This window comes from Rhinolophus sinicus, chromosome 17 (assembly GCF_057876585.1).
Source record: "Rhinolophus sinicus isolate RSI-liver-muscle chromosome 17, RSI-T2T, whole genome shotgun sequence".
In the NCBI taxonomy this organism is placed as follows: domain Eukaryota; kingdom Metazoa; phylum Chordata; class Mammalia; order Chiroptera; family Rhinolophidae; genus Rhinolophus; species Rhinolophus sinicus.
In genome coordinates this window covers 184,908,921-184,934,519 of record NC_142517.1, presented here as the reverse complement: position 1 = coordinate 184,934,519, position 25,599 = coordinate 184,908,921, and the positions used below count along the sequence as shown (strand labels likewise).

The window sequence follows — 25,599 nt, the reverse complement described above, 5'->3', positions numbered from 1 at the left end:
AGGGAAGATTTCTTTCCCTATACTTTAGTTCCACTTGAGGGAATCTTTCTAAGTAAGTGAGATTCTACAAACAGATTTAAAATTTAGCAAATATAGTAATCAAATCTACTAATTAAATCAAATTACATATGGAGATATGCAAACATCCATATGTTTCATCAAACAAGAAATTGTAAATAGCTCTGTATTTGGAATTATACTAACGGGGCACTGTTATGTGCCTCTTTATATCTTTACAGAGTCAAGAGCAGTATACAGGTAGAGGAAAAAGGCAGTGACAGTGCTGTTTGCCAATTATTTCCACATCTACCCCTTCTAGTCACATGACAGACTAACTTCTTGGTCTCACTGTAGTAGATGGCAACATGTGCTTAGTTCTGGCCAATTAAGTTCTGAATGAAAATGGATGTCTCATGACCAGACAAGAGCATTAAATTGCCAATGTGAGACATTTCAGAGCTTTCTTTTCTCTCACATGGTAACTGGCAAAGTCTTAGATGTTGCTCTGTCAGCTTGGGATCTTGAGTGACTATGAGGATTAGAGGCTACCTGCCAACCATGTTAGACAGGCAGCAAAAACAAGAAATAAACCTTTGTTATTGTAGGCCTTTATTTGTTACTGCAGCATAATCTATTTTATCCTGACTGATACAACAGGAAAGTTCAAAGCACTTCCTCCCTGGGAAAAGAAGATATATTAAAGCTCAATAGAAAAGAAAGTATTCAGAAGATCATTAGTAACTCCCCATTAATAAACAGTCCAGAAAAGTATATGACAACATGCTGGTTAATCTTATGTGTCAACTTGGAGGGTGTTTTTTGGGTGAGATTAACATTTAAATTGGTAAAGCCTAGAAAAAGGAGATTGCCATCCACAAAGTGCCTCATCCAATCAGCTGAAAGCCTCAGTAAAGAAAAAGACTGGCCTCTCCAAGCAAGGGGGAATTAATTCTCCAGCAGACTGCCTTCGGACTTCATCTGTGTGAGCATTTCTGAGTCTCCAGCCTGACTGCCTTTGGATTGGAACTGGAACGTTGGCTCTCTACCTGTCAGCCTTCAGACTGTAACTCCACCTTGGGGTTGACGTTCCTGGGGCGCAAGCCAGCCAGTCCACATCATAGGTTTGATTGTCATCCTTTATAATCACATGAAACAATTGCTTATAATAAATGCTTTCTAAACACACACACACACCCTACTGGTTCTGTTGCTATGGAGAACCCTGACTAATAAAGACAACTTCTTTCAAGCATAAAGGAAAGTAAATTGGATTGTTATAAATAAGTAGATAGAACAGTTATATTTAATAACTGGAGTATTTGTTCCTATTATTCTACTTCCTACCTCGTCCTTTAACAAAAGGATGCATTTATGTCAATAAAGTATCACTACATATAACATACAACTATTACCAGATAGTCTACATAAATAAATGTTCTCTCTGTTATCAATTCTTCACCATGATCTAATGCTAACTATTCAAAGTGAATGTATACTATCCCCAAAACCCTGAAAAGTCTGTAAAAACCAAACATTTCAGTAATAAAATGTTGCAGGAAGTGGGAATTATTTATAAGTGGATCAGATTAAATTGAAAGTGAAAATGGAAAAACCTTAAGATTGAAAGTATAGCAGGTTTTTGAGAGACCTAAAAAAGAGATCTGATTATGGGTGATGATACAAATCTTCCTATTCTGTGCCCACAGGTGAGAAAAACATATAAGTTTAAAACTCTTCTTGAGCTCCGTACTGGTAATTACGTTGTTGTCACTAACCTCCAAATCTATTATCCTACATTCTATCTGCTTTGTGATGCTAGGACAGGCACTCTGCAAACTGTATTCCTCTTTTTCCAGCTACCCTACTGTTGGGTTCACCAATTCTGGGGACTAATGGAGCCCAAAGGTTGAAAGAGTGAAAAAGGAATTGATTCCTTAAACCGTAGTTTTTACTGGCCTATAGTTCTTAACTGTAGCATTCACAATTGGTTCCTATCTTCAGGTTATTTTTGGCAGTCTCAAAACCAGCCTCTTTATAGCTGCTCAGCAATACCCACACTGGCTACATCATGCTCTTTCCTCAGAGGTCCAAGCCCCAGCACTGGAAGACCTGTTCTTCCAACTTGTAGTTTAACAATTCCAATCTCTTCCATTTGTTGTCACCGCCCCAGGGAAGTAGCTGCTTTCTGAAGTCACTATGTTTATATTATCAGTGTACCCCTATGTTTTTTGAATTCTCTAATACCTACTTAACAACTTCCTTGTATTATATTCTCTCTCTTTAAATATTAGTTTGGTTTCTGTTTTCCTTGCTAGACCCTGACTGACATAAGCCCCACAATTAAACCTAAATAGACAAAACAGTGTTTAAAATCATTTTCAAATTATGAAATATGCTTTAAAAACAGAGATCATATCGTTCTTTAAAATAATATGTACTCTCTACTTAATGCTACTGAGCTTTGAAATTTTCCAATCTGGTTATTAGCATTCAGTTGCACTATAAAATAAAAATTCAGGGTAAACTGATTTTCTGGAAGTGGCATGCATCATGAATTCATTACCTCCAATATAGTTCTCTACATCAGCGACAGAGATAGGGGTTGTCTTATACACATCTTACCAATTGCTTTCAGAGAATAAGACCTACTTTGAAGAAATGTATGTATTACAACATTCAGGTTTTGAATGAAAATTATGATTTATAAGACATACCCTGAAATTCTATGCCTCCAGTTCCGATATGGATCATATAAACTTTCACAAAATGCCAATGCATGGATCACAAATTCTTCAATAGATGTCTGATCTGCCAATTCCTTCTCTTTTTTTTTGCTTTTTAACTGAGAATAAAGTTAATCATAAATTTATATTTAGTAAAAATATTAAACTGTATAACATCCTTACCAACATCATTAAATGACTACATGTTTCATTCATCATCTAATAACAAATCATTTTTATTAAAATAACCCTAAGTTCCATTTGAGTCTAAAGACAGTCAATTAATCATATGAACTGAATATAACCTCTCAAATTTTATACATGTCTTAGGAAAGATTTCCAATGAATAACCTAATATCTTACCAAAAAAGAGTATGTTTTCAATAAGAGAGCTTTAATGAATAATAAATACATAAAATGACAAATTGTATCATTTTAAAAAGCCATTTATAAAACACTTTAATTTTTTAATTAAAATAACAAAATACATTAATGACTCCTTTTCTACATTTAGATATTATGTATAAGATGACTAAAATATATTGTATCAGTGGTAATTTTAATTATCTTCTCAATTATTATGTACTCTGAAAACAATTAATTTTATTAACAATAATATTTCAAAAAGTAAAACCCAGTTACTCTCAGTAAAGCAGCAAAAAAGAATATATTAATTCACACCTACTTGCTGAATATAGAGTGTTGTCATAGTGATGACATGATTAATGTAAGAGCAAGTCCCAATTTCTTCTACATTAGATAGATTTCTGTGAGGAAAAAAAAATACATGTATCTTTATTACATATAAATAGTGAGAAAAATGTATGCAAATGTACTCAGGTTAAATTCTGAAAACACATGTTGGAAAATAAAATGCAAATGACATTTCATGTAACGCTCCCTACGTCTTCTCCTTTGATTCTAATGTATAAAATAAGCAGCAAAACTACGATTCTCCAGAGTATTTTCTCAATCTGCTCATATCTTGCTTCAGGGCATGTCCTCAAAAATTGGCTCTAATAAACGGTTATAAAACTTTGAAAAAAAAAAAAAAGGATGGTCAATTTTGCCACTTCCATTCAACATAGCACTGGGAAGATCTACCACAGCAATTAGGCAAGAAAAAGAAATAAAAAGCATCCAAATTGGAAAGGAAGAAGTAAAATTATCTATTTACAAATGATATAACCTTATGGCAGAAAACTCTTAACAATTCAACCAAAAAACAAACAAACAAACAAACAAAACCCCAATAAACAAAAATCAAACTATTAGAATAAATGAATTCAGCAAAGTAGAAGGATTTAAAGTCAACACATAAAGAACAATTGCATTCCTACACACAATAAATAATCTGAAAAGGAAATTATGAAAAAAATTCCATTTACAACAGCATCAAAAAGAATAAAATACTTAGGAATTAACCAAAGAAATGAAAAATTTGTACAATGAAAACTAAAACCCATTGCTGAAAAAAATTAAAGAAAATATAAATAAATGAAAACACGTATCATGTTCATGGACTGAAAGACTTACTATTGTTAAAATGTCAATACTACCCAAAGCAATCTACAGATTCAATACAATCCCTATCAAAATCCCAATATTTTTTTTCAGGAATAGAAAAACCCATACTAAAATTCATATGGAATCTCAAGAAACCCTAAATAAACAAAACAATATTGAAAAAGAACAAAATGGAGGACTCACACTTTCTGATTTTATTTCTTAGTACAAAGCAAAGAAAAACACTATGGTATTGGTATAGACATATACAAGGTCTGCCAATTAAGTTTGCGAACTCGTCTTAGAAAGAGTGCTACATACCTCTTTGCTGAATATCTCTATGGTCACCGTCAAAGTACTCCCCTTGGGAAACTATGCACCAACGTCAGCACCCAGTCCACCCTTCAAAGAAATTTTGGAACTCTTTTTCTGGAATGATCATCAGAGCTGTCATCATATTACCCTGAATGTCATCAAAATGTCTTCCTTTCAATATTTCCTTTATCTTCAGGTAAAGAAAGAAGTCATTGGGGGCCAGATCAGGTGAGCAGGGAGAGTATTCCAATACAGTTATTTGTTTACTGGCTAAAAACTCCCTCACAGACAGTGCCATGTGAGCTGCTGCATTATCGTGATGCAAGAACCATGAATTGTTGGCGAAAAGTTCAGGTCATTTTCGTCTAACTTTTCCACACAGCCTTTTCAGCACTTCCAAATTGTAAACTTGGTTAACTGTTTGTCCAGTTGGTATGAATTCATAATGAATAATCCCTCTGATATCAAAAAAGGTTAGCAACATCATTTTGACTCTTGATTTGGACTGACTTAACTTTTTTCATCGTGGAGCATTGGCTGACTTCCATTGTGCATTTTGACGCTTTGTTTCAGGGTAGTATTGGTACACCCATGTTTCATCACCAGTGATAACATGGCTCAAAACAACATCTTGCCTCTCCAAAAGGTCTTGGCAAACTTCAACTCTCCTTTGCTTTTGTTCATTGGTGAGCTCCTTTGGGACCATTTTTGCACACACCTTTCTCATGCCAAGATTTTCAGTTAAGATTTTCCCGTTTCTCTATCGATGTTTACTTGGTCTGCTATGCTTCTCACAGTCAGCCAATGATTTTGACACACAGGTCGATGAATTTTTGCAATGTTTTTGTCAGTGCTGCTCGTTGCTGGCCACCCTGACCTCTCTTCATCAGTGATGCATTCTCTCCCCTCAGAAAAACATATAATTCATTTGTACAATGCTGTTTTCTTCCTGGCATTATCCTCATAAACTTGGACTAACATGGTCCTCATTTCACTTCCACTCTTGCCAAGTTTAACAAGAAAGGTAATGTTTGTTCATTGCTCTAATTCAAGTTCAGACATTCTCACGACTGCACACAAAAACATGCAACAATAATAATGAACACCATTCAGCCAGACACCACCACACATCACCAAGAACACAGCTGTGAGACACTGATATAGCAAGATTATGAAACCTTACCAAGCTGTTTGTAGAGTGCTGCCAGTGTGAGCGCACAGTACCAAGTTCGCAAATGTAACTGTCAGACCTTGTAAGTATAGTAACTAAAAGGTTTTCCAATATAATATTAAACCACAAGCCTACTACAAAAGGGGCACTCATCCTTTAATGCTCCATATGAAAATACCATTAATAATCAATAAATGTATTATCACCTTGGTAACAATCATTTAAAACAGACAACTAGTTTATTTCTACCAGATACCTGCAAAGAATGATGAAGAACTTGACAAGCAAAATTGATAAGGCTTGTTGTTGTTCCTCTAACCCATCTGCCATTTTCTGAACACAGTGTAGTAGCTGAATTCTCAGAACCTGCAGAATATTGTCAGGAAGCAGAGATATTCCTGGAGGGACATCATCTACCCTACAATGTAAGGGGGAAAAAATAAGAAAGGAGATTAAATACAGGAAGAAATATTTTGCACTTCAAAGGAATTCAGTTTCAGCTCAAATCCTAAAGAAGCTCTTTTATTCCAGATACTCAGTGCCTTCTCTGCAAGGCACCACCAGATGATTAGTGATACTTAGGAAGATTATTAGAGAGGAGCAGTTAGTCTTCCTTCAGTGGAGGCTTAATGAAAAGAGAGAAAGAGAGAGAGAGACAAAGACTTTTTAATATTTTCAAAGAAAATATTTAGAATATAAATTAGTTCACTTTCTATTTAGAAATACAATATGTGTGTGGTAACATGTGCATACCATTTCTAAAAGAAATAACGAGTAAATAAAAATGAAGTACCTATAACTAATTTAATATATGTCAATTGCTATACTAAATAAACGATATTCACCTACCTATAGGTTCTCCAAGCCAAGTGATCAGAAGAGGGAGAGAAGATAACCAGCAAAAGGAAAGGAGAAAGATAAAGAGGTGAAGGTAGAACTCCAAGCATGAGCATCAACAGAAGATTTTCTTAAAGTAATATAGCAATATGTATGACAATAGTTTCTGTGTAAGAAGACCACGGTTCTTTAAGGGCAAAAACCAATACCAGATGTGACTGGCTCCTCTGTGTGTGTCTCATAATAAAACACCTCTAGATTGAAAAGTCAGAAGACCTGTGTACTAAGTTCCACCTCTGTAACATGAAGCACTTCATTTAATCTCTGACGTTCCCTAATCTATAAAATTGTAGTATCATCTGCCGTATTTAACAGTGCTCTGAAAGCAGAAAGTCAATGTGCACTGTCAGCTTTGAAACACATAAAAAACTCTAAAAATAAAATATATTTTAAATACACTATCACTAAAATCTAAGAATCTTTTCATAAGCCATTGTATACTAATTTCCCTATCTCTATTAAGAAACATGCCCAAAACGCAAAGGAGCACCCTAAAGAGCTCTTATTAGTATACAACAATTATACTTATAACAGTGTCTCTTCAGATAATTCTTAATATGAAGTAGTACTACTATTTTTACAAAGAGTAAAAGGCTATTTCATTCCTGTGGACAGAAAAACTTGAAGCACATTACTAGTGGTCACATAAATATCTATAATAAATATTATTATCCTCTTTCTGAACCACACCACAATGTAAATAGTTTTATAAAATAAACACCTGACTTTAATTAAATTACATGGAAAATAAATCACAAAGCACATTACCAAGATTGCCAAATTCTATAACCAGGTTACAAAAATACATGTTTCATTTTAGTCTGGGCATCACTTCACTTGCGGACGCCTTCATTCTCTCTGATTTATAAATGGTACCAGAAAAACTCTCATTTTTATATACTTTTTTTCCTGCTGAAAAGCTAAAAAGAGGTAATTAGAAAAACCAGAGTAATTTCAAATAAAGATTTAATATAACTGATTTTCAAAATTAAGCTAAACTATCCTTCTCACTTTTACAAAAACATGTCAACAATAAAGAAAACATTAGATTTCTCAATATTCAATCCTACTTACTTAAAAGTAGTTCCTTTTGTCCTCCATTGTCCCATTATCTATTTACACATCCTTTTTTATTTTATTAAACAGAAAAATAATTGCTTCTAAAAAAATATGTTTTTTTACTAACTTTCATTATAAAATTGGAGCTTGCTTAGTACATGACTTATGGACAAAATTGAAATTTTTAGCCATGTTCCTAATATGATTGGGATTTAAGAATGTAGAAGCATTTACCCACTTTTAGGACTTTACTGCCCAAAATTCTATGCTCCTCTTGCTGAAATTCCCCAAATTTCAGAAATCTGTTCCATTCTTCTGTTTGGCTATTGAATGTTTACTGTAAACTGCTGCCAAGTGTTGTCTCCATCTAACACAGGAAAAAGTCATGGATTCTGAGAAAGAAAATACCTGCAAAGAAGGGCTCCTAGAGGCTAACTGGGCTCAAATTTAAAAAACAGAGCCTAGCAGCTGTTTCTACACAGGGACATCTCACGCAAACTGTGTTTCAGGGAGAAGACTGTGCAGAACTGCCTGACTACACTGTGTTCCTGCCATCTGAGTCAGCCCCTATAAAGGGTGTTCCTCGAATTATGTTTCAACCAATAGGACTAAGGCATTCCCCATCTAATCGAAGCTGAGCAACTATATCCCCATCAGCATCTTCACCAACCAATCAGAGCAGCTCCATTCTGACCAATTAAATTCCTAGGATTTGGAGTCTTTATTTGCATGAGAATGGACAAATCAGGGACCAGGGGCAGGAATTCTATCTGCACAAGTCAACTCCCCTCTGGCTAAGAGAGCACACTTTCCCTTTCTACAGAAGATTGAAGACTGTTTCGCTGGATGTAGCTGAACCACCAAAGACTAAAAACCAACGATGTCTCGCCAGACCAGAGAGGAAGAGAACAGAGCGAAGCAGGCAGAACAGAACAGAACAGAAATGTCTAGCCTAACAGGGGCCTCACCCCAGGACCACCTTGCCCCAAGATCACCTCACAGTTGTGCTGTTCCACAGCCATGCTGTTGTCACAGCTGGTCTGTATCACAACTGAGCTGTTGCAAACTTTCCTTCACTACATCCCAAACTGGGGATTCCTTTTTGGCACTGAAATGGTGCAAAAGACCATTGGTTGAGATGAAGTCCAGCTTAAATTGCAAGGCTTTAAATTATAGTGAATGCAGTCCTTGCCTTGTGTAATGAATTCTCTAACTTGGAAATTCAAGTAGTTTACTTTAATGATATCTGTGAGTTTCTTATCTTTAAGGTGACTAATTTTATACATCTTGTACATAGCATTCACTTGAAAAACAAGTTTTCTACTAGTAAAAGCTACTAGTAGATTTCTGACAAAGATATGAAATACAATTTTAAATAAACCAACAAAATCACAAATAAAGCAATGCTCCTGGTATTCTTCATCTTAATTTAAATGCAGTAGTGACAATGTAAGTCTACATGTTTTTAGAAATGACCTCCTAAGAAAGGAGATATTTATAATTTATACTATATGGATGATAAAATTATCCATAAAATCATTAGGCTCATGATTTAAAGTGAACTCTAAATTATTAAAATAAAAGCATTTCTATGTGCAAGCTATAATATACTCTTTTTTTGTGAGTAGAAATCAGTAATACATAATCTTATTTTGAAGTTCAAGATTTAATACTTCTCAACCTTTATAAGTGTGTTACAAATAATCTAACCAGGAAGAACTCTGAAACTGTATTTATATAATTATGAAGCACTATTGCTTTCGGAACATAACCATATCCTTTCTTAAGTTCAATGCCTTGGTCCAAAGCTCTAACGACTTTATTCTCTGAATTATTACAATTACCTCTTAATTGGCTTTTCGGTTTCATTCTCAACCCTTTCCAATCCAAGCTCCACAATGCCACCAAAGTCAAAGTGACTTTTTGTAAAATGATCTTTTTTTTCCCCAAAACGGCGGAGTAGGTAAACATTATGCTTGCATCCTTTCATGACCATATCAAAATTACAACTAAATTACAGAACAACCATCATCGATGTCTAGCTGAACATAAGTCCTATAACTAAGGATACACAGAAAAAGCCATGTGGAGACTGGTAGGAGGGGCAGAGAACCAGAACATGGTGGCCCCACACCCACATGTGGCAGCTAAAATTCGAGAGGGATACCTTGGCTGTGGCAGTACCCCCTGAACAGCAAGGTTCTCCAACCCAGGGTACCAGTGCTAGGAAGAGAAGTCTCCACAACCTCTGGCTGTCAAAACCAGCAAAGATTGTGGCTGAGTGAGACGATGGGCTGCTGGAATCCTAAGCGCTCCTGTTAAAAGACCCACACATGAACTCATTCTCTCTGAGTTCCAGCTGTGGGGAAGCAGCTCAAAAGACACCAGAGACATACAGGGAGGAACTGAATTGTCTGGCTTCAGAGCGAGGGCTGGAGGGGAAGCATTCTCCCAAAGTGCTGGCAGAAGCTAGTGTTCTTTTGTTGAGCCCTCAACCAACTCAGCATGCAGACACAGGTGACTGCCATATCTGCCATCTGAATCTCCATCAATCTGGCTAAAACCTGCCCTAGTGATTTCCTGAGACCCCTCTCCACCCAACTTGTAGGTCTACTCAAGCTATTTTCAGTGGATTTTACATATAAACGGCCTATCTTAGCTCATGCCACGAACTTTCCTAAAATCACTCAATGGTTCACAAATGCCCAACAAGCAAAACCTAGCCTCGGCATGCCATGTACCTCCTGCTGAGCAGCCTCAAGCCTGGCACTTGAGATAGGCAGCCTCAGTTCGAGGCTTGGCCTCTCCCAGGTACCTTCAATCCCAGTACAGGTGGAAGCCATCAACAGATTCCTTTGTGGCTCACGCCAGGTGCCCTGGGCAGGGAACAGGCAGCAGCTGAACTTGGCTTGTGGCAAGACACCTCCCAGGATGCCCCAGAGCTGGCACACTGAGTGGTCAGCTTCAGACCATACAGTAGCACCATCAGGGCTCCTCTGCTGAAAACACACCCAAAGTACAGAGTTGGCAGGCACCAGAATCCCGCAAAAGCAAATCTTGCTCTTCGGTGGCAGCCCCAGCATAATAGCTCCTCCACTGTAGTCACAGCCAGTAGTCATAACCAATCAGCCTGAGGGTCAATCCCTCCCACTGATGTGCAAATAGGAACCAAGGCTCAATTACAACAGGAGGGCCCACACAACCCAGCAATGGACACACCTGGAGCACCCAGCCCAGCTGACCAAGGAGACTGCACCACTGGGCCCCACAGGACACCAAATACATAAAGCCACTTGACTAAGGCTAGGAGACATAGCAACTCTACCTAATAAACAGGAAAAAAAAGAAAAGAAAAACACAAGGAGGTAGCCAAAATGGGAAGACAAAGAAAAATGTCCCAAATGAAAGAACAAAACAAAGCCCAAGAAAAAGAACAAAACAAAACAGAGATGAGCAATCTATCAGATACAGAGTACAAAACACTGGTTATAAGGATGTTCAATGATCTCAGGAAGAACTTCAATAAAGAGATAGAAAACACAAAAATGGAGACAGAAAACATAAAAAAGAACCAGTCAGATATAAAGAATATAATATCTAAAATGAAAAATACAGTAGAAGGAATCAACAGTAGATTAGATGAAGCAAAGGTTCCAATCAGTGATTTGGAAGATGAGGTAGCAGAAAACACCCAATCGGAACAGCAAAAAGAAAAAAGAATCCAAAAAAAAAAAGAAGAAAAACAGAGGATAGTTTAAGGGACCTCTGGGACAACCTCAAGCATACCAACATTCACATCATAGGGGTCCAGAAGGAGACAACGGACAGAAAGGAACTGAAAACATACTTGATGAAATAATGATGGAAAACTTCCCTAACTGGGGAAGAAAATAAGCATACAAGTTCAGGAAATGCAGAGAGCCCCAAACAAGATGAATCCAAACAGGCCCATAAGAAGATACAACATAATTAAAATACCAAAGGTTAAAGACAAAGAGAGAATCTTAAAAGCAACAAGAGACAAGCAGTTAATTACCTACAAAAGAGCTCCCATAGGATTGTCAGTTGATTTCTCAACAGAAATTTTGCAGGTCAGAAGGGATTGGCAGGAAATATTCAACGTGATAAAAAAAACTAACACCTACAACCAAGATCACTCTACCCAGCAAAGATATCATCTGAATAGGACAAATAGCTTCCCAGACAAGAAAAAGCTAAAGGAGTTCATCACCACCAAACCAGTATTACAAGAACTGTTAAAGGGACTTCTTTAAGAAAAAAATAAAAGATCAAAAATATGAATATAAAATGGCAATAAATACATATCTATCAACAATTACTTTAAACTTAAATGAATTAAATGCTTCAATCAATAGACACAGCTGAATGAATAAGAAAACAAGACCCTTACATATGCTGCCTACAAGAGACTCACTTCAGATTGAAAGATACATTCAGGCTGAAAGTAAACGGATGGGAAAAAGATATTTCATGAAAATGGAAACAAACAAACAAAAAAAAGCTGTGCTACGAATATTTATACCAGACAAAATAGACTTTAAAACAAAGGCTATAACAAGAGACAAAGGAGGACCCAGTAATCCCACTTCTGGGTATTCACCTGAAGAAAACCCAAAATGCTATTTCAAACGGACATGTGAATCGTTATGTTCACTGCAACATTATTTACAATAACCAAGATATGGAGGCAACCTGGGTGGCCATCAGTGGATGAATGGATAAAGAACATGTGGTACACATATATAATGGAATATTACTCAGCCATAAAAAAGAATGAAATCTTGCCACTGCAACAACATGGATGGACCTAGAGGGTTTTAAACTGAGTGGAGTACATCAGACAGAGAACGACAAATGCCATATGATTTTCACTTATATGCAGAATCTAAAGAACAAATAAAATGAATAAACAAAACAGAAACAACCTAGATACAGAGAACATTTTGATGGTTGCCAGATGGCAGGGGGGTTCGGGTGGGCTGGGTGAAAAAGGGGAAGGGATTAAGAAATACAAATTGTTAGTTACAAAATAGTCATGGGGTTGTGAAATATAATATAAGGAATATAGTCAATGATACTGTAATAACTATGCATGGTGTCAGATGGGTACTAGATTTATCAGGGTGATCACTTCATAAGTTATATAAATGTTTAATTACTATGTTGTACACCTGAAACAAATGTAATATTTTATGTCAACTGCAATTGAAAAATAAAAAAATTATTTAAAAGAAAACTTGATCATGACATTCTTATGCAGAAAATTCTTAGAGCTTCATGTCTTCCATAACAAAAAATCAAACTCTATTAGCTGTGCACGCATTGCACTTCATGATAGGGCTACTATTTGATTCTCCAGATTCAACTCATCTGTGCCTACCCTCTTACTGCCTACTTTCATCCCTAAACTGCAAATGCTTTCCTCCTTGAAGATTTTTAGTTCTCCAAATACTCTTTATCATCAACAACCACCCATTTCTCCCCTCTGCTCTCAATACATCTCTATAAATGGAGTTCCTTTTGTGGCTAAAATTGTCTTGTTTCTTCAGCTTTTAACCCAGCCAACCTAACCTCTCTTACCTGACTAACAACTACTAAGCTTCAGATGGCTTGAGATACAAAAAGCTATCTAGGAAGTGGGCCTGGGAACGGTGACAGCGGGGAAATGGTGGTAGGAAGAGGAATGGGGAAAAAGAATTGTACTTTCACTTGTACTTTTCTATAAGATTTCAACCCCCCCCACCCACCCCATTTTATGATTTTCAAATCTTTTTCAAAATCTAAATACTCCTCCAAGATGTTTTCTAAGGCCCTACTCTAAGGCCAGGAATTTAGGTAAGTTTCAACTCTCATGCCTGTGATATAATAAAGAAATCTGTGCAAACGAAGTGACTCATGGTGAGCCTTTTTAGACAGTTTTGGAGGGGCTGGTCACACATGAAAAAAAAAAAACCATAAAAGAAACTGCTCCCCCTAACTTTATGGGAGGAGAGAGGAGCTGGTGACTGAGTTCAATCACATAGTCAATGACAATAGTAAGGCCCAATAAAACTGTGGACACCCAAAGCTCAATGAGTTTCCTTATTTGAACATACTGGTATTCAGAGAACGTAACATGCCCTGATTCCACAGGGAGAGTGCATGGAAGCCCCAATCCAAATCCGTTCCGGGCCCTGTCCTGCATGTATCCTTTATGATAAAACCAAAATCATAATAAGTATAGCTCTTTCAGTGAGTTCTGACTTGTTCCAGCAACTTATTGAACCTCCGGGAGTTGTGAGAACCTCCAAGTTTAGAGTTGGTGGTCAGAAGTGAGGGTGGCTCCTAAGACTTGCAAACAGTGAAGTGAAGGCAGTCTACTAGAGGACTGTGTCCTTAACGTGTGGGATCTGGCGCTAACTCTGGGTCGTGTCAGAATTGAGTGACCTGCAGGACACCCCGTTAGTTGTCAATGGCTCACCAAAGTAGAGAACAGGCTTCTACAAGCCAAGTCTAGTATCAGCAAAAAAGACTGCTGTGATCAATTAGCAATGTCTGCCATGAGAGCAGGTTTAAACAGGAATACCATGTGTGCCACATAAATGCAATCCTTGTACATGTCATCAATGAAGTCTTTGTGCCAAAAATTAACAAACTCACCCAAAGGCAAGAAATTAAGTATTTCTACATACCTGGTAGGCAGCTTTTCAAAGTCAACATCTAAGAATTGTTCATAGCTAGAAACAAAATTGTCCAACCATAGCTTCAGGTAGTCTGGATCTTTCTGAAATAAAAAAATCATTAGAATATTAAGTATACCTGTCAGGGGGGGAAAAAAAAGCTCTTATTTGCATTAAGCGGATATAAACTGAGAAATCTAAAGAAGCAATAAAATGAAATTTCTAAGTGATACTCAGGAAGACATATACTGTGTTTCCCTGAAAATAAGGCCTAACTGGAAAATAAGCCCTAGCATGATTTTTAATTAAGACATCCCCTGAAAATAAGCCCTAAAGCATCTTTTGGAGCAAAACTTAATATAAGACCCGGTCTCACTTTTGGGGGAACACGGCATTCTGTTTTAAAATGTGTATTAAGTCTAGTGAACCCTGAAATGGCTTTTCATGTCACTCACACAAAGAGCTACCGTCTTAACAACGTCCTATACATTTCTAAACAATTTGCCCTCCCTTATCTCTGTGACCTTACCTACTCTTACCCTGTACTACACTGGCTTCCTGGCTGTCATTGGGACACACCAGACATGCTTCCTCCTTAAGGCCGTTTTATTGACTGTGTTCCGTACCTAGAAAGTCTTCCCTCAGATAGCTGAATATCTAAATCCATCATCTTCTTCAAGTCACTCTTTAGATGACATATTCTCAATGTAGCCTAATTTTACCACCCTTTCTTAAAACTGCAAACTTTCTTACTAACTTTACCTTACTCTATTTTGTTGCCCCAGCTCACAGCCTTTTCTCACCTTCTAACGTACTCTATAATTTACTTATTAATTTGCCTGTCATGTCCGTAGGCCATACACGTGTAGGATGAGTGACGTCTCTTTGTTTAAAGCGGATGATACCAAGTGTCTAAAACAGTTCCTAGTACTGACCAGATGCTCGATAAATATTTGTTCAATGAATTAATGAGAAATAAGAAATGCATAAATCAAATCAAAGATGGATCATTAACCTAAATATAAAAACAAAAATGAAAACCTTCTAAAACATAGGAGAATACTTTTGCAACTTTGGGGTAGACAGATTTCACAGCTAGGACACAAAAATCACAAACCAAAAAAAAATAAATAATTGGCCTTAAAAACTTAAAAACTTCTAATCATGAAAAGACATCATTAAGAAAATGAACAGGACATATACCACCTGAAAATATCCTCAGTACATATATCTGACAAAGGACTTGTACAAAGAATATACAAAGGACTCCTATAAACCATATCTCAATTTAAAAAAGGGCAAAACACTCCATCGCTTCATAAAAAGGGATACACAAAGGGCTAAATAGCACATGAATGAGTGCTCAACATCATTAGTTATCCAGGGAAATGCAAATTAAAATCAAATAAAACACCATTATACAACCACCAGAATGCCTAAAAGTGAAAAAACTAACCATACCAGTGTAGCTAAAGATGTAAAGTAACTGGAACTCCTATTTCTGATGGGAGTATGAAATGGTATAATCACTTGGAAAACAATTTGGCAGTTTCTTTTAAAGTTAGACATAGATTTACCACATGGCCCAGCCATTCCTCTGGAGAGAAGTGAAAACATATCCACAAAACTCCTTGTACAAAAATGTTCATAGATTTATTTTTAATAGCCAAAAGCTGGACATAAACCAAAATTCCATCAACAGGTTAACTGATGAACAAATTGTGCTATATTCACACAGTGGAATGCTAATCCCCAGTAACAATGAACTATTGATACAAGTAGAAATTTCAAAAACATGTTGCGTAAAAGATGCCAAGCATATACACTGTATTTCATTTATACACAGTTCTAGAGCAGGCTATGGTAACAGATATTAGATCACTGGCTGTCTTTTAGAAGACTGACTACAAAGGGAAACAAAGGGAAACTTCTTAGGTGATAGAAATTTTCTTTTTTTTTTTTGAAGATTTTATTGGGGAAGGGGAACAGGACTTTATTGGGGAACCGTGTGTACTTCCAGGACTTTTTTTTTTTTTTTTCCCAAGTCAAGTTGTTGTCCTTTCAATCTTAGTTGTGGAGGGAGCAGCTCAGCTCCAGGTCCAGTTGCCGTTGCTAGTTGCAGGGGGCACAGCCCACCATCCCTTGTGGGAGTCAAGGAATCAAACTGGCAACCTTGTGGTTGAGAGCCCACACTCCAACCAACTGAGCCATCCGGGAGGCAGCTCAGCTCAAGGTGCCGTGTTCAATCTTAGTTGCAGGGGACGCTGCCTGTAAGGGACTTGAGGAGTTGAACTGGCAACCTTGTGGCTGAGAGCCCACTGGCCCATGTGGGAATCAAATCGGCAGCCTTCGCAGTTGGAGCTCCGAGCTCCAACTGCCTTAGCCACTGGGCTGGCCCAAAATTTCCTATTTTTTGATTAGGGTAGTAGTTACATTAATGTTTGCTTGTATCAAAACTCATCAAATTGACACTTAAATTCTGTGCATTTTATGGTAAGTTACATCTCAAAGCTTATTTGAAAAAACTATGATTCATCAGAAATGTCTTTTTAAATATGAACTGCATCATAAAAATGATGCTCAAATTTGTTTCCTTCACCTCCTTAATATTTCTTTACTCTAGTCAATTTCAACATGACACTCAGGAGTCTTAGTTCCTCTGTTTCCTTCACCTCCTTAATATTTCTTTACTCTAGTCAATTTCAACATGACACTCAGGAGTCTTAGTTCCTTAGTCATTAAATACCATTTGCTAGGAATTGCTCTTGGATAAAAGGAACTCAAGTAATTTATTTCCCTAAAATAAAAGCATTACACTACAAATCAGAATTCCTAAAAGAATGTTCCCAGAATATGCAGACTGCTGACCTTTTGTGTATTTGTTTTTCTATTAATACACTGTTCCACAATCAGATGGTAAATTGCCACTATCCACATCATCACTGAGAAATAAGATGGAAATATTTCAGAAAAAGAACTATCTTGTGAGAAATTTTCTCAAGGGTTTCATTACTTGCTTTTATCATTTCCAACTAGAATGTTATTCATTCAATCATTCATTCATTCATTCATTCATTCATTCATTCATTCATTCATTCATTCTTTCAGCCAGCCAGCCAGCCAGCTAGCCTACCATGCATTCAGGATAGGACTCCTGAAATACAAGTAGCTGGAGTTTTCCTTATCACTTTTCCTTTTTAATAAAGCAAAGGATTATTTCTCTGTAAAAGTTGAAAACAAAACAGTCTCATAATGCCATAAAGAATTAATGCATTTCTCCTCATAGTTTATTTAGGAACTCTACAGTATCTGGTTCAAAATCTAAAGGTCAGTCTTACCAAGTGTTTGGCAAATACAGAGTTCTCCTAGGAAGTTGAGCAACCATAAGGAAAGAAAAGGCACTTACATTTGGCCGATGTTTCGTTTATTAAGAAATAAATCAGTTAGTTTTTTGAGCATCTGCCAAATGCTAAGTACTATAGCAGGCACTAAATACACACACACACACACACACACACACACACACTGTGCCAAAATGCCAAAAAAATGTATACACATTTTAAGAAAGGAAAAAAAACTATTAAAATTGTAATACTCAATACATACTGATAACAAAAGTCACATTTGACTTCTGCAATTACAAGAGGTGTTCGAAGTGGTTACCACCAGCGTCCAGACACTTCTGATTGCGGCGAACTACTGCTTGAGCAACATTGACCAAAGTGTCCACTTGTACGCATTCTGTTTTGGCACCCCCAGTATACATATCATCCCATTTACTTCTTACAACTACCCAGAGAAAGTTTTATTTTCCCCCTTTTAAAGGTTAGAAAAGGGAAGTTCTAAGGATATATAACTCGCCCATAGTCATATAGCTAGTAATTGATAGTGCTGGGTTTAAAATGCAATGAATCCAACTGTGCTCTCTTCACAACACTACACTACTACACTGTCTTTTGACCATGAGCAGGAATAAAATGGTGCTTAGTGGGCAAAAAGTAGGTAAGAGTTTAGTCAGGATCAGTCAACTCAAGGCCATAAACAGTTTAACACATAAAACAGCCACATTCCACACAGTCTGAGTAAAGCCTTAGAGGATCTATATTTTACTGGCAAAGGTCATAAAAAGATCTCCACACTCTCAGAAACAATATTAATTGAATCTCAAGCTTAGTTACTTATCTGGTTAAGAGAGTATATTGAAACATCACAAAATGGTTTATCTCCACATTCAAACTATACTTATTTATTAACACAGCACACAAACGTATTAAGTACCACAGGAGCACTGGGGTCAAATTATGTAGACCTAATCTTTGCTCGATCACTTTCTAGAATAAGTTACCCTATGTTTGCACATCAGTTTCTTCCTCTTTAGAAAAGGAAATAATAGTACCTTTCTTTACAGGGCTGTTGTGAAAATTAAATAAACTAATACGTGTCAAAGGCTTAGAACACAATGCCTAGCACATAGTATATGCTCAATGAGTATTAACAAATACTATTTTTATAACCTACTGTGTGCTAAAATTAGGAAATTCCCACAAAATAGGTACGTTCCATACTACACATAAACGTATTTAAATATTTCATCAGCCCACTTGACACATCATTTTAATTGTATAATCTTCCTTTCAAATCTCTTTCCATTTACTATCAGTGTCACTTTGGTAGATCCATCTCTCTGACCTGTTTTTCATCGATAAAATGAAGATAATACTTCCTATCTCATAGGGCTGTTGAGATCATTAAATGAAATAATAAATGCAAGGCATTCAGCAATGCCTGACATTTAGCAAATACTCAAAACATGTTGGCTATCATTAAGATACAGACTCCACTACCAAGTTGGTCATGATCCAATGCAGTAAAATAAGCAATTGTAAAATAATTACATAATCAACTTTATTGATTTTGCATTCAGATATTCATCCAATCATCTGCCATTGTTTAAGATGAATACAGTCTTTCATTTGGACTGCTGTACAGCTTCCTACTGGTCTCTATAGCTTGTTTCTCCCACCTACAGAGAGCAACTAGTGGAATTTGTTAAATTTAAATCTAATCATATCTTCTCTCCTGTTCAAATCCATCCAATGGCTCCCCACTACCATAAAATAGTCTATAAACACTTAAACATGTGCTGTTCAATACAGTGGCCATTAGCCAAATATGATTATTTAAATTACATAAAAGCCTCCTTTTATCATCTCATAACATCCACTCCCCTGCTGGGAGGCTTTACAGGTCATGGAATTACAGAATCCATAATTTAGTCTAGTTTTTAAGGGTAGGGGGGACAGATGAGACTAGGGGGAACACCTTACTTCCTTCACACAATATTTGGATTGTAGTATTCCTTCAAGTTTTAAAACTATAAACTTTTAGACACATATACATATTTCAGCCACATGTTGGGCAGCTCCCAACTTACATGAGTTGCATTTTAAAAGTTCATTTAAATCAGTTATATTCATAACATATTCTCTAACATCCTACCAAAACAAGATAAATTCCTCCCCCATAGAAACTTTATTATTAATGATGATTAGTCTTTCAGGCTAGTTCTCAAGTTTTTGTGATAGACCCCAGATACTTCAAACAGCATTTAATAAGTACACACCAACCACGTACCAACCGAGGATAGCGCTAGACTCTATGAATAGGAAGATAAATAAAACATAATTTTATGTCAATTATACCTCAATTTTAAAAAATAACAATCTTGTCCTCAAAGTGCTTTTTGCAATATAAGAGAGGCATAAACAAATAAATGCGAAACAGCATGAGAAGTAAAACAGTTGTTACAAGTATTTAAATAATACAAGGAAAGGAGTTACTGACTGCCACGGTTAGAGGTAACTGAGCAGCAGAAGCACGCTCAAGTTTTCATAGATCATAAGCAAATATTGTCACGGAGGAAGGAGGGAAGAACGGAATTCCCAGACAGATAGCAAATAGCAACATACGTTCCAAGATGTACAATATTTGGTATTGTTCCAGTGTGGAAATGACAGGAAGCAGAGGGACAGGTGGGTAGGATTAGAAAACTGGAGAAGTCAGCATTTTCCTAAGCAAGCACTTGGGAATACTGTTCACTTGGATGAGAATGCATATGATTTGAAAAATTTAAAAAAAGAAGGCTGTGTTTAATCAAGTTTGAGAAGAAACTCTAACCAAGCAAAGTTAAATGAGGTTTTTAATAACATATTATCTTTGAGATGAAATATGCCTGTGAATATTTCCAAAACATATATAACCAAAAACCTTATCTTCCTGATTCAATTTCATTGTTTTATCAAAGAACCCACTTTTTATTTGGTTGACCGTTTCCATTATGTGTATTATTTCATTAACTTCTGCTCTTTCTAAAAGCATTTTATTAAACGAAATTTCAAACATACATAAAAGTAGAATGGTATAGACTCAGCTCCAACAATTATCAGATCATGCATAATCAATCTTCTTTCACCTATATCCCCATCCTCAACTGGATTATTTTGAAATAAACCCAGATATTATTTCATCCACAAATATTTCAATATATATCCCTAAAAAATCTTTTAAAAATATGACAATATTATCACATCTAAAAATTTAGCAGTTCCTTAATATTGGTGTTCATATTTTCCTGCTTCACTCTTAACTGCCTTTTTTAAGTGTTTGATAAGATCAGGACCCAAATAAACTCCATAAACTACAACTTATTGATATATCTTGTCTTTTTAATCCTATAGGTTTCTATTTATTTTTTTGCCCTGATTTGTTGAAGACACTGGGTCGTTTGTGATGGAGTATTTCTGACATTAGGGATTTTGCTGACTGCATATCCTCATGTCACCTAACATGCTCCTCAGTCCTCTGTATTTCCTATGAGTTAGTAGATCTAAAGACTATCAGATTTAGATTCAATTTTTTGACAAAAAATATTACATAGTTGTTATATACGGCCTTCGGAAGTATATATCTGGTTATCTCTTTTGTGATATAGAAGTTACTGACCAGTATTTCCTAGATCCAGGATTTTATTATGACTAATTTCTGCAATAATCCTTACAATTTCCTATGATACCACTATGACCACTAGAAAGATTTGCAGAAAAAAGAGCTATTCATTTCCTCTCAATCTCACTTCCAGATTCTTAAGATTACATCCAGATATGGACTGTATTTATGCTAGTCATCCCAAGATGTATCTAATGAATGACTTATTCAAATTAAATATATCCCTTAATACTTGTCAACCTTATGTATTTCCTGCAACTGAAAAATAAACAATTTAAGAATTTTCACATTGAAGAAAAAAATCTTACAATTTTCTTTACTTTGTGTTTATTTTCTTACCTTCTTAAAATGGATGATATATTAATAATATATCCCTGCATAACAAATTAAACAAACTAAACTTAGGGGCTGAAACAATTAGTATCTTACAGTTTAGGGTCAGGAATTCAAAAGTCACTTTGATGGGTGGTTTGGGGGCAGACTGTCTCTTGAGCCTGTAATGAAGATGTCAATAGGGCTGCGGTCATAGCAAAGCCTGACTGGGCTGGAGAACTACTCTCAACTTCACTCACATGGTGGTTGTCAAGGTGTCAGTTCATCACAACATGGGCATCTCCACAGGCCGCTTACAATGCAGCAGCTGGCTTCCCCCCAGAGCGAATGATCCAGGAAAAAAAAGAAAAGTAACTGAGATGGAAACAACAGTATCTTTTTCTAATTTTGGAAATGACATACCATCACTTTTGCCAAATTTAATTGGTCACAGACGAACCCTGGTACAAGTGGGAGAGGACTACAAAAGGGTGTGAATACCAGTATGTAAGGATCTTGAAGGCTGGCTACCACAGATGACTGGTTCATTAATTTTTAGCCTTTTTGTCTTTTCTAACATATTTAAAGTCATACATTTGCCTAAAAAGTGTTGTAGCTGCCCCAACCAGAATCTAAAATGCAGTACTTTTATCATTCAGTTCCAAAAAATGTTTAATTCTCCTTTACTTGTTCTTTAATCAAAAGTTTAAGTGTATTTCATGGTTTCAAAACATTTTTTAAAACCTTTTGCTATTGATTTCTTCCGTAACAATATTTTCTTCAGAAAACATACTCCATTATTTTGATCATTTGAAATTTGTTGAAACTTGCTTTAAGGTCTGTTACATCATTATTTGTATAAATGTTTGCAAGTACTTGAAAGGAATGTGTGCTGGGTATGATGTTCTACATAAATCCCTTATCTCAAATTTGTCAATGTTATTTAAATCGTATCTTTATTAATTTTTTGTCTGTTCATTCTACAATTACTGAGAAAAGTGTATTAAAAAAACTACTAACATTAAATTTTTTATAAACCTACTATGGTTGTCTTTATGTTCATTTCTCTGTAGTTCTGTCAATGCTTGCTTTGAGATTATTATGAGGTGCACACAAATTTAAAAGTTATTATTTTCCTTAAGTAAACTGTTGTTTTGCTAAAAATGGATTTCACTTTTTTCTTTGAAAAAAAAAATCAGTTTTTTTTTTTTTTTAAATATGTCAATCCATTACCATCCACCATTACTAAAAAATCAGCTATTAATCGGTCATCCCTTTGGAGTTACTCTTTTTTTCTCTGGCAGCGTTTAAGATTTTTCTCTCTTTGGTTTTCTGAAAAACCACTATGGTTTCACTATGATGTATTTTGGTATGCAATTTGTTTTATTTATTCTTGAGATTCACTGGACTTTCATCAAAAGCTCTCACCTGTACTCTCTTCAAACGTTATATTTGTTTCATTTTTTTCTCTCCTCTCTTTTTCAGAGTCCAATTAAAAGTGTTAAACTTTTTCACACTATCTTTCGTATTTCTTAACCGTCCTTCCATATTTTCCATCTCTTTGACTTCCTAGGATGTATTCTAAAATTCTTGTGATACCCCCTTCCAATTCTCATTCTCTTCATCTGTCTAAACTCATATTAACCCCATTTATTGGATTTTAATGATCATTATTGGGTTTTTCTTTTCCTACTTCTAGACATTCTATACCCTTTTTAAAACTGTTAGGTCAGTTTTTATATTGTATTTCTCTGATTCTGAGATGTATTGTTTTACATTTTGGCATCTTTGAAATCAAAATGCATTTTACAATTGCTCTCAGAGAGTCTGCTGGGAGACATTCTTGTCATTATCAGGGCAAACCTGGCAATAGGTGTTCAGATTGATGTCCTTTCACTAGATTTACATGCACAGTTGGTACCACAACATATTGAGTTTAATTGTTCAAAATGTCTTCAAAAATTATACTATGAATAAGCAATAAAATGAAGTTATTGTGTACACAAAAAGGCATGAAAACAGAGGAGGGCATAATTTAACATTAATGATACAAATATTCGCTACTGTAGAAATGACTACAATTTTATGTTGTCTTGCAAAGCAACAGTTAATTACTTCACAAATTTGTGAGAGATACTGAAATATATGCAAAAAGAATTATCTGTCATATGCCAACACATGAAATTGAAATACATGCAAAATGAAATGATCTGTCATATGTTAATCAAAGTAAATGAAGACAAGAGAATCTGCCAAGTCCCTTGGAAAGATAATGAAATTTCAAAGCAATAAGAGTGTGGTACGGTTGATTCACACATGAATTAAAGTATTAAGCTGCAATTTGGAAAAAACATTTGGTAACTACACTGAAGTTTTCCTCTTCCAGAGTGACTTGCATTTACTTGTAACCAAGCATCAGTCTAGTCTGTATGACTTGGGATTTTCTGGATTTTGCTAATCCATGAAACAATCAACTCATGGTAATATCCTCTCAGGGACTTTCCACCTCTCTGCTCTGCTTAACACAAAGGCACTTTTCCCCAAAGTCCCCAAGTGAAGGAGGGAGAGTGAGGTAGGTTTGCTTACCATTAACCTAAAGGTGTACACCTTTGGGGGACATAAGGGAAATTCTATTAGACTTCTCACTCTGGTTAGTCCCTTGGCTTTGACTTCTGCCCAACCACAAAGCCATGACAAAAGTTCAAGTTCACCAGGAAAAGTGTCTTCCATCCTCATCTACCTAAGTTCCTGCTTTCGCTAAGATTTTGCCTCATAATGCCTGACTATCTTACCAGCTTTTCAATGCTACTGTTTCTTAAATTTCATCTAGAATTTTAAGTTATTTTCAAAAGGAGCGTTTTGAACAACCTAGCCTAATTTATTACCAAAATGAAAACCTACACTAGGATCACTTTTCCTTTGTACTTTGGTCATGCCTTATATGTGCCTGGAATTTCTTATGTGACTATTGAACTACTACCCATTTCTTTAAAACCTTGATCACATTATGCCTCTTCAACTAAGCAATCCCTGATGACTTCCTTCATCTTCCCTTAGGTCTCATATCAGGGCCTACTACATAAGTGGGAAACTGACTCTAGCGGAAAAGCATATCCACAGATGCAGTCAGTTAATTAAATAGATGAAAGATAAATTTTGACGAAAGGCAAACCTGTTACATTCAAGAAACGTTGGAAGCCATTTTAATACAAACAGAAGTAGCAATATTCTAATAGAGGTCTATATATAGAATACACCGGTCCCGAGTAAGGAAGATTTCAAATTTTATTTTAGGTATTTCTTAAATTTTAAACAACTCTTTATTCAGATAAGTACTTTAATGATGTTCCAGGTTTGATCAATATAGTGTAGAAAATTCACGATTAAAATTAGCAAGTCTTGAAAAAGCTAACATCTGGAATGTTGGAATGTTAGGTACAATATATCTTGTTGCGTTAATTCTGTGTTCATCTTAAAGAGTTTCTTGCAGTGGACAGGTAAAGAAACTTCTGATTCAAGTGTTTTTGGGAAGTCAGTCAGTAATCCAATGTACCCCTGACATGTGGGATGTCAACAGCAGGGAAGTCTGTGCATATGTGGAAATGGGGTACACGGGCACTCTCTTTAATTTCTGCTCAATATTGCTGTAAACCTAAAACTGCTCTAAGAAATAAAGTTTATCAATGTAAAAAATAACCAAATAAAAAGGAAAATATGAAACTCAAGGGATAAAATGACAGTAAATAACATGCATACAGCAGGCCCCCAATAAAAACTAGTTAAGTTGAACTCAAGTGAATTCTTAGAAAACAAAAGCATTTATCACTAGGTATTAATTAAATATAACACTGGCACTTTTTAAATGTAGCTTAAAAGTACAAAATTATGTTCAAGTTTCATGCCAGGCTGAAGCTTTTCAAATTTAGTATGA

At 35.9% G+C, this 25,599-nt stretch overlaps 1 protein-coding gene across 7 annotated transcripts in view; it reads right to left on the bottom strand.

The window, feature by feature from the left end:
• The window catches only part of NBEAL1 (neurobeachin like 1), a 150,306-nt gene that overhangs the window by 114,031 nt on the left and 10,676 nt on the right, over positions 1-25,599 (bottom strand). For all 7 annotated transcript variants that reach the window (XM_088794483.1, XM_088794487.1, XM_088794482.1 and 4 more), the window contains exons 3-6: positions 14,364-14,455; positions 5,972-6,133; positions 3,409-3,490; positions 2,715-2,842 (exon numbers count right to left, since the gene is read on the bottom strand). In XM_088794483.1, the coding sequence (XP_088650609.1) occupies positions 2,715-2,842; positions 3,409-3,490; positions 5,972-6,133; positions 14,364-14,455 (464 nt within the window). The remainder of the gene's footprint in view (positions 1-2,714; positions 2,843-3,408; positions 3,491-5,971; positions 6,134-14,363; positions 14,456-25,599) is intronic.